The 9,932-nt window shown below is 49.7% G+C and overlaps 1 protein-coding gene across 1 annotated transcript; it reads right to left on the reverse strand.

The window, feature by feature from the left end:
* Oas1 (2'-5'-oligoadenylate synthetase 1) lies at nucleotides 1–8,981 on the reverse strand. Its single transcript, XM_052755230.1, has 7 exons — nucleotides 8,764–8,981; nucleotides 7,326–7,614; nucleotides 4,576–4,760; nucleotides 3,034–3,266; nucleotides 2,196–2,349; nucleotides 445–471; nucleotides 1–169 (listed from the first exon to the last, which is right to left on the reverse strand). The coding sequence occupies exons 1-6, from the start codon at nucleotides 8,944–8,946 to the stop codon at nucleotides 448–450; spliced, it is 1,068 nt and encodes a 355-aa protein (XP_052611190.1). The 5' UTR covers nucleotides 8,947–8,981; the 3' UTR covers nucleotides 1–169; nucleotides 445–447.
* Nucleotides 8,982–9,932: the final 951 nt, after the last annotated feature.

Here is a 9,932-nt window from a genome sequence, read left to right on the forward strand (position 1 = left end):
TCATGGATCTTCTGTGGTTTATTGTTGTTGATCAGACATAGGACAGAACCTTCCAATTGTTCAGAGATAGAAGTCAAGCTAGAGATCTTCTCTCCCCTTCTGAATCTCTTGTCTCCCAAAGAACCCGTCAGAGGATAAGGCAGATGAAGCAGGCTTTCAGGAAGGCTACCTGTGATGGAACAGGATGGAAGGGTCAGAGGTCAGGGGTCCCAAGTCTAGAATCTGACCCCAGGTTGGAGACTCCCTCCCTGGGGCCTTGGGCACCATCCTGCCATCTTTGGTAGTCCTTGTCCTCCTGAGGCTGAAGGGAAGGCAGGGTACACTACACTGCATTCATTCCAGCACTAAGGCAGGGGGCTGTGGAGCTCCAGGCCACCTAGAACTACACAGCAGAAGCCCTCATCAAAACAAACAAACAAACAAAAACAAAGAAAAATAGCTAACCTGTTACATTGGCACGGGAACTTCGGTCTGTAATAGAAAACATACAATCATGTCACGAGCCAGCCTATCACTTGGAAGGGTATGCAAATGAGCTCTGAGAGTGGGCACCATGACTGGCAACCAGAGCCCATCAGGAAAAGGGACAGCATATATCCACTGGGACGATGGCCATCAGGACCTTTTGGGGAGTCAGCACATTGAAGATGTATGTAGCCCCACCAGAGGTCCCCTCATTCAGTAACAGATCTGCCAAATGGGAGAAAGTACCTAGCCACCTGTGTGCTGTGTGACAGTCCTGGAGGCCATAGCAGCCACAGCCGCCTCCCTCCTGGGTCCCTTCTCCTTTCCTTCCTGACCTTCAGAGGTTTGCTTCCCACATGCCTGCACCCATACGAAGCTCCATTCTTAGACCACACATGACCTCATCTGTTCCCTAGCATCAGAAAGTCCCCTGCCCTAGGAAGGGAAAGTCCAAGTGCAGGTCCCTCTGCACCACTTTGTCTGTGGCACAGTCTCCCCCCCCCAAACCCCTCACCCCCCGCAGAGTCCCATTGACCCTATGACAACAAGACAGAAAAGATAGGCTTCTCCATGGACCTGAGCACTGGCTTCAGAGTCCACGGCAATCCCAGCCTCACCACTTCTTAGTTGAGCATCCCTGAGCCATTGGTTTCAGCTTGCATATCCTTCTGACTCTCCCTTCTGTCGTGTGTGTGTGTGTGTGTGTGTGTGTGTGTGTGTGTGTGTGTGTGTGTGTGTGTTTCTGTATGTATATGTGTGTGTTTGTGTGTGTGCAAAAAACAGAGAACACTATTTTCCTCGAGTGCTGTCCACCTTGGCACTGGACGGGAACTCACCAAGAAGACTATGCTTCCTCATCAGCCTGTGCAGGGATCTTGCTGTCCATGCACTGGAATGTCAAGGGCACATCTCCTTGTCTGGCTTTTTTACATGTGTCTGGGGATGCTATTAGGCTCCTCATCCTTACTTACGTGGCAGGTGTTTTATTGACTGAGCCATATCCCAGGCCCTGAGCCTTCTCGGCTCATCAGAAAGAGAAGGATGTTATTAAGTATACCTTGTAGAGGACTAGTGAGGATCCAGTGAGCTAGTGTATGATAGAGAACACAGGATGAGCATGTGTGAGGATCCAGTGAGTTATTGTATGATAGAGAACACAGGATGAGCATGTGTGAGGATCCAGTGAGTTACTGTATGATAGAGAACACAGGATGAGCATGTGTGAGGATCCAGTGAGTTACTGTATGATAAAGGACACAGGATGAGCATGTGTGAGGATCCAGTGAGTTACTGTATGATAAAGGACACAGGATGAGCATGTGTGAGGATCTGGTGAGTTACTGTATGATAAAGGACACAGGATGAGCATGTGTGAGGATCTGGTGAGTTACTGTATGATAAAGGACACAGGATGAGCATGTGTGAGGATCCAGTGAGTTACTGTATGATAAAGGACACAGGATGAGCATGTGTGAAGATCCAGTAGACAGAGCCTGAGAACGAAGCAGACACTCAGCGCAGAGGCTGTCATTCCTTAGGACACTGAGTGACAGGAACTCTACAGAGGTGAAGTGACAATCTCTGAGACAGAGTGACTGAGAAGCAGTGTGGCAGGACAACCTACAAGCCTGGGCACCTTTGGGAAGACCACATGCTTGTTTGAATATTCTCCCAATAGATGGAGTGACCAAAGCTGTGTGCAAGGGAACAGGATGATGACAGGTTCTCACTGGCACATCCCAGGAGCGCACTCGGGAGCCATCCCAATTCCTAAAGCATGGGTAGTCCAGCCAGGCCGTAGCCTCTCCAGTCAGTCGCTGCCAGGCTTCTGGGTTCCCACCAGCCACATTCCCTGTTGGGTCAGCAGGGTCCAGGATCACAGGCCTGCAGAGCAACATTCAGAGAGGGAATTGATCATCTGGCCAGTGTCCTAGGAACCACTGCACAGGGGCAATGGAGGAGCCCAGCAGAGCATCCCTATCCAAATTTGTTCTGAACCCTGCCCCATGCATAGAGCAAGCCTGGAGGGATCCTTTGCCCATGACCAGAGAGGCCTGAGTTCAAATCCTCTACCCTTTATTAGCTGTGTGTCCTGTGGCAGGTCCCTCAGTCTCTCTAATCTGTGTAATGATGAGAGTTGAACCAGCCAGTCTCAAAAGATGGGGTATGAAGGCTGAAGACAACGCAGGATCAAGACAGGTCCTTTCCTCTGGTGACAATTTTACTGTATTGTTTACAGTTAATTAATACAGCCCTGTTCTGTGCCTCACAGTGCTTATGATACTGTTACAGCTAGAACATCTCAGTTCCTGCTCCATGGACACCCCCTCCCTCTGCTGTTTGGGTCTGGACAAGGTCAGAGCCTTATTCTCCTCATCTGCAGACCGGAGAGCCCACCACCCCCTCCCAGGGCTGGTGGTCCTCATGTCAATCACGTCACAGCAGGACAAGGACCAGCACAGTGACAGGAAAGAAAATACTCCATTGACCTGGGGCTCCCACCTCCCCTTTCAACTGCTGCAGCCTGGTCGTCCCTGTCGGGAGCTAAGCCATGAGGGGACATGCTACCTGGCTCTTCTGAGCTGTCTGTGCAGGTAGTCAGAGATGTATTGGTGTTGAAAGTCATAATACACTCTCCAGTAGATTCGAAGCTGCCTGTACTTGGTGACCAGTTCCAAGACTGTCCGGAAGCCCTGGGCTGTGTTGAACTCAGTGTCTCTACTCCCATATTCCCAGGCATAGACTGTGAGCAGCTCCATGGCATACTTGGGAGGCAGCGGCTTCCCCAGCTTCTCCTTACACTGAGAAGAGAAAGGCAATGAGAAAAATAGGCTGTCACATCAGTTACTGTGTGGGAACCACTTCTCATGGGGTCAATGCAGCTGTGACCTGATTTTGTCATTACAGGTTTATTGACACACAGCCACACCCGTTCATGTAGATTCAGTCCATGGATGCTCCTGTACTATAGCCAAAGGCTGAGAGGTTGAGATGGAGACTGTGTGGTCCACAAAGACTGAGCTTTTACCAGCAGGCACAGGAGGAATCACGACAGCTTTAGTGACAGCCAGGGAGTGAGGGTGGGTGTGGGATAGTAATGATGCTCACTATTGAAGGTTTTATCACAGGATATGGAATAACTAGAGGCAAGGGAGACAGCTCAGTGTCTGAAGGGTTCTCCTCTCCTTGCAAGGGTAATAACTAGTGTTCAGATTCCCAGCATGCACATGAATGTCAGGCTTGTGAGGGAGCTGACTCATTATCCCAGCCTAAGCAGATGGAAATGGGGGTCCCCAGGACTAGATGAAGGTCCAGAGCTGCTGGTTCAGCACACTGTGGGTTCAAGTGTGAGATCCTGCTTGGATATAAAAGGTGGAGAGTGACTGAGGACCTGGCATCACTCTCTGGTCTCAGCATGCTTATGTACATACATGCACACACATAGGCATGTGCTCCCATGAACAGGTAGGTATACATAAACCCACACCATATATATCTCTCACACACATCAAAACCTCAGAAATATTGCAGGATGGATGTTTAAAGAAACCATAGCTTGACACATCAGGAAAATCAGAGCCATAGTAAGCAGCAGTGCATGTTAAAAAAAAAAAAACAAACTAACTAGAGATCTATAGATCAAGTAGGGTGTAGTGGTGCACACCTTTTATCCCAGCATTAGGAGGCAGAGGTAGGCAGATCTGTGAGTTCAAGGCCAGCCTAGTCAACATAGTGATTTTTTAGGACACCCAGAGCTACATCGTGAGATCCTGTCTCAAAATAACAGAAGAAAAAAAAGAGAAAGAGAAATCCTAAGATCAAAATGATACATTAACAATGAATTAGATGAAGCTGAAGAGTGAGTTAGTTGACTGGAAACTGGACTAGAAGAAATCACTCATAACAATCATGGAAAGTCCTTCCTCCCAGGTCCTCTCTCCCCCTCCTTCTCCCTCCCTTGACTTCCCATCACCTCTCGATTCTCTGTCTTCTCTTCCCACCACTCCTTCCCTTCCCCCTTGCTCCTCATCTTTCCTCCTCTTCATCACCCCTTCCATTCTCCACCCCCTGTATAGATGGGGCTCATGGCAGACGGGCCAGATGCCATACCAGTTGGTACCAGTGCTTGACCAGGCGGATGAGACTCTTCAGCTTGGGTGGACGATCCTTTAGGAAGTTTCTCTGGAGCTCTGTGAAGCAGGTGGAGAACTCGCCCTCCTTCCTCAGGGAGGTGCACTCCCTGATGAGCTTGGTGTAGATTTGGGGGTCAGGCTTCTTGCCTGTGCAGACAATACCTGTCAAGGAGGCTTCAGTCAGTTAAAATTCCAGTCCTTCTCTGAGGTTCTTTGGTCTATGTGGGGTGACAATCTCATAGGCTGTGGAGTTCAGGGACCAGGGCAGAGTTTTACCACAGCAAGCCCCACTCCCGGTACAGCCATGCAACCCACCACACCTCAGGTCTGCATACACCATGTGGCGCTGGAAAGTCCCTGTCAATTACTGGTCCTTCCTCACAGGCCAGAGACAGTGGTGGGTGGAAACAGCACACTGAGGTCACACACAAGAGAGCTGCAGGGTCATCTAATAATGGCCAACCATGCTCTGGTGTCCAGTATCTTCTGCACGGGGCTTGTCGTGTGTGTACACTCCTGCTTGTGTCAGAGTTTACCGTGGAGCAGTCTGCTGCATTTATACATCATGTGTCTCGTACTTACAGGTACTCTGCCCTATTTTTGGAGGGTGTTTGTGTGTATTTGAGAAGAAGTATACACATATGTTAAGAGGCCAGAGGAAGACACAAGGTGTCTCCCTTTATAGTTCATCACCTTATCTCCTTTGAGGCAGGGTCTCTTTGTGAACATGGAGCTTGGCTGGCATCCAGCAGGCCAGAGATTCTCCTGTCTCTGGAAATGTAGGGCCTGTATTAGAGGTCAAAGTGTGGTTCTTTCTGTTTAGGTGGGTGTTGGGGATTTGAACTCGGGTCCTCACACTTGTGCAGCAATCGCCCTTATCCACTGAGCTGTTTCCCCCGGCACTGTGTGTTTTCAGTGCATGTTTTTCCGAAGTCCCGAACTTAATATCATGTAATTTTGTTAGTCCAAGTCCGGAGAGCAGTAGGGTGTGTGTGTGTCCTGAACTTGTAGAGTGGATAGGCAGCAGATTAAAGAATACACGTGCGTGTGTGTCTGTGTGTGGGTGCATGTGCACACTTGAGCAGACTAGACAGGCAGCAGGCTGTGTCTTAGCTGTGTGCAGGTGTGTGGCCATGGCTGCAGCAGGCCATACCATCAGGCTTTGATGCTGGCACAGGGCAAAATCACCTACTGATGGATTTGAGGACACGCCCATTCACTCAGTGAACCAGGAGAATCTCCAGTGTTTATTTTCAATTTAAGGTCTACCACACAGTAGAGCTCATTGGAAGAGTCATCATGGGTAGGGTTGTGGCAGGTGTCCTCTCTTGGGCTGTCCCCCATACTGTCATTTCCCAGGCAGTCCTTCTGAGATGACACTGCTTCCCCACTGAAGAGCTGCTGAGCCATGACCAAGACAGACTTCTGGGGAGCCACCCTCCCAGCTCATTTCTGGGTCACCCCCGCTGGCCCCCTCCCCTCATCAGGGTTCTAAGGCCCTGCAGCTTCCCACAGCATGCTTCCCTGCTCCTGCTCCCAGGCTGGCCTCTCATTCCCTGCTGCCTGAGACTCTGCACTGTGTCCATGGCTCTCCTAAGCCAAGGGCAGTGGCCTTGTCTCTAAGTTAATAGCAGCAGTTCTCACAGTGGCCAGCAGGGGGTGATGTGTCCCCCCAGATGTAAAGCCTCAAATCCCCAAGCTCCTCTTCCTTCAGAGGTGTTCCTGGTTGTCTTTGGGTAAAGTAGGGCAATTTGTAATTTTGGAGCACACATAGTAATACACACACATACACACACACACACACACACACACACACACACACACACACACACACACACACACACGCGAGGCCTCAGCACAGGTCTGAGGTTTCCTTCTCTTTCATAGAAAATGCAACAAATGTTAATTTTTAGATAAATATCTGTTGCACTTTTAGAGACACAGAATTTCCACACTCAGCCACAAGAAGAGCTGATTGCCCTGCACTTGTTCTGTAGGACGTCCCTGGGGCTGGAGAGACGGCTCTGTGGGTAAAGGCCTTGACAGGTAAGTATAAGATACTTATAACTCCAAATCAGATTCCCAGCACCCACATGAAAATATGATGGGGGGGGGGAATCCACACCTGAAATCTCTATGCTGAGGAGGTGGAGACAGGAAGATTCTCAGGCTCACTCTCTGATCTGATAGGTGGATAAGCCAGCTCCAGGTCAAAGGTCAACCAATCTCCGAGCAAACAAGCATACAAACCAACCAACAAACCAACCAGGCTGTCTTGTAGGGAGTGGAGGAAGCCTGAGTGAAGTCCTGAATATATCTGAGTATATTTGTTTACAGCCTGAGAGTCCTCTCCTACAGACACCTCCTATGAGACTAGGCAACCCCTCCCGCACCTGTGCTGTCCCTAATAAACACGCTGAGGCTCCAGGTTGCCCGAGGTTGTGGGTGCAGCTCCGTCAGAGCACACACCCCACCTGACCCCAGCTGCATGCTGCAAGAGCCATGAAGGTGGGCCAGCAAATTCCAGGTCAACCTCTCAAAAAGGCAGGTTCCTAAGTAACCGACATCCAGGACTGGCCTCTGGCTCTACCCACACCTGCAAACATGTGCATAGGTCTGCACACATGTGAACCCCCCCCACACACACACAAACACACATACACACACAGAAACAGAGGAGAGGATGAAGGCACACGGAAGGGCCGGCTGAGGCTCTGACTGGCTTACCCAGGACATCATAGGCGGGCAGCACATCAAACTCCACTTCCTGTTGAAGATCAGGGGAGCTCAGTTTGAAGCTGAGTAACCGGGGGTTGGACCACGGTGAACTCTGGATCTCAAACCTCACTCCTGTAGGTCTCTCACGCTGCAACTTATACAGTTGGTCCTTAATTTCCTGGATGAACTCTCCCCGTCGGTTTAACTGAGCCTCAAAGCTGGTGAGATTGTTAAGGAACACCACCAGGTCAGCGTCTGACTTGCCCTTGAGAGCAGTTCCTTTGCCCGAGGAGCCGCCCTGAAAGACAACGATGAGAATGATAAGTGACAGGCAGAGCCTTGTCCAGCAGTCCAGACCCTCAGCAGCCTCGGGGTCCACCACCCAGGGCGATAGATGGATAGAGAAAGCCGGCACATACAAAGTGGAATACTAGTCAGCCCTGAAGAGTGAAATCAGGATCTATGTAAGAAAATAGATGGTTCTGGATCTCCTCCTGTACAAGAGATAAGCCAGACTCAGAAGGGTGAACATCAGTGTTTATCTGTGGGGTCTAGATTTAAATCTCTCTCTCTCTCTCTCTCTCTCTCTCTCTCTCTCTCTCTCTCTCTCTCTCTCTGTGTGTGTGTGTGTGTGTGTGTGTGTCTGTGTGTGTGTGTGTCTGTGTGTGTGTGTATGTGTGTGTGATGATAGATGGGGGACTAAGAGGAGGTAAGGGAGGGGGTCTAAAGGAACTGAGGATGAAGGGAGGGTAATGGGGGAGACAATTAGCACATTTTCTCATGTGGATTCTAGATCTACCTGCACACCGGTGACATGCAATCAGAGAGGGACTCTCTGGGGACGTCAGTGGGGGGGGGGAAAGGACGGGATGGTAGTGGGTGAGAGGAGACTGTGAGTAAACTAACACGGATTTATGAAACTATAGCCAAGATCCCCATTGTTAGCAGAATGTTAAGAGGAATACACTAAACTTACACCACATGCTTTCATGAAGATGCCTGAAACAGTATTAAAAAGTCACAGAACAAAAGTTTAAATTTAGAGAATTGAATTCACAAAGAGAAAGATACTGAGAAAATAATGATACTGAGGAGAGCCTCCCTAAATAAAATGCTGCACACACTCACTAACACACTGCAAACCCCATAGAATGGAGCTGGTGTTACAAACTGACATTTCAGTGGCCGTCACAGTGACTGGGAGTGAGGTACTGCTGTCAAGTTGTCCCATTTCACAGGTGGGACACCTGGACAGTGAGGTTCCATCAGTCCAGTCATCCAGCAGGTGGAAGCGCTGTTCTGTTCTCTACCCTGTGTCACAGCTGGGTGGGCATGAGAACACAGGGAACAGAGAAGGTAGGTAACCCACCCCCACTCAGGGCTGCAGCCTGGCTCCTGAGGGTCTTCTCCCTCCCCATCCGGTCAGCTCAGGCTGAGGGGGGCTCACCTTCACCACCTTGGAGACCCTCACAGGGTGGGCAGAACCTCGGAAGCATCTCTCCTTCAGGAAATCACATATAATGTTGATGGCCCTTTTGACCTCATCACGGAATCTGGTGTCAGGAAGGAGGTTGTTCTCTATGAACTTGTCCAGCTCCCTGGCTGGGGTGCTGCTGAGTTTCTGTGCCATCCTGGGGCCAGGAGTGTTTTCTGACTGCAGCTGCCTCTGGGGTCCGTCTCACTTTATAGCCACAGCTAGTTTCTATTTCCCAGGAAGGGCGGGGCTATGCAATCAGGCTTCTGCATCTGTGGTCTAAGGCTCCTGGGATCCCAGACACAATGTTGTTTACCACCAGGGCAGTTATTTTTAATTATTGGAGATAATACCTTACAGGAAGCATTTTAAACATATTGGTTTGTTTTTTTTTCCTTCTTGGTCGTCTGTTGTTACTGAAGAAAAATGGTCTTTAGTCGCTCAGACATTTATCTCTAATGCACACATGTCACTAAAGCTGAAAGAGCAAGTGAGAAACATCCAGAAGATGTATGGCACTCAGTTCCACCACTGCTGTGGTGGGTGTGTGACAGGTGACTGGTTCACACCGGGACATGATAATGAGCTGTCTGCCCAGGCCATGGCTAGCTTGAAGTTCAGCCTTCAGGTCTCACTGTTCCCTGGGTTCTCAGGTGCACACCCATGTGGCCATCATCCAAGGCATCATCCACAACAGTTTCACTGCCCACAAACCCCCACCCCATCTGTCCATCATAAAGGATGAAGGGTTCATATTTATTTAATGTGGGATCTCACTATGTTGCCCAGGATAGTTGTGAACTTGGGAATCTTCAGCTTTGGCCTCCCGAGTACTAGGGTTCCAGGGGTGTGCACCTCTGCCCAGCTGTGACCACCTGCATTATCAGTCAATTGCCAAACTCCAATAATGTACAGTGTTGACTAACCCAGGACTTATCACCAGGAGAGACAAGCTTGTGTCCATGCTAAAGTCTCTCTGCCCAGCAGGAGTGGATGTTTTTCATGGCAGGGTGGTCCACACTTGTGTTCCCAAGTCCTGGGAGGCCAACACAGAAGATGAAGAGTTTGAGGCCAGCCTGGGCTACATGATGAAACCCTGTCTCAAAAAAACAGAAAAACAAGCACACACAAATACACACACA

This window comes from Peromyscus californicus, unplaced genomic scaffold (genome assembly GCF_007827085.1).
Source record: "Peromyscus californicus insignis strain IS unplaced genomic scaffold, ASM782708v3 Scaffold_2__1_contigs__length_46816999, whole genome shotgun sequence".
Taxonomy (NCBI): Eukaryota; Metazoa; Chordata; class Mammalia; order Rodentia; family Cricetidae; genus Peromyscus; species Peromyscus californicus.

Coding starts and splice junctions, on each gene's coding strand:
- Oas1 (XM_052755230.1), bottom strand. CDS start 8,946: ATGGCACAGAAACTCAGCAGCACCCCAGCCAGGGAGCTGGACAAGTTC. Junction 3,267..4,575: donor TCAAGCACTGGTACCAACTG/GTATGGCATCTG, acceptor TTCTCTTCTCAG/TGTAAGGAGAAGCTGGGGAA. Junction 2,350..3,033: donor AGACAGCTCAGAAGAGCCAG/GTAGCATGTCCC, acceptor GTTGCTCTGCAG/GCCTGTGATCCTGGACCCTG.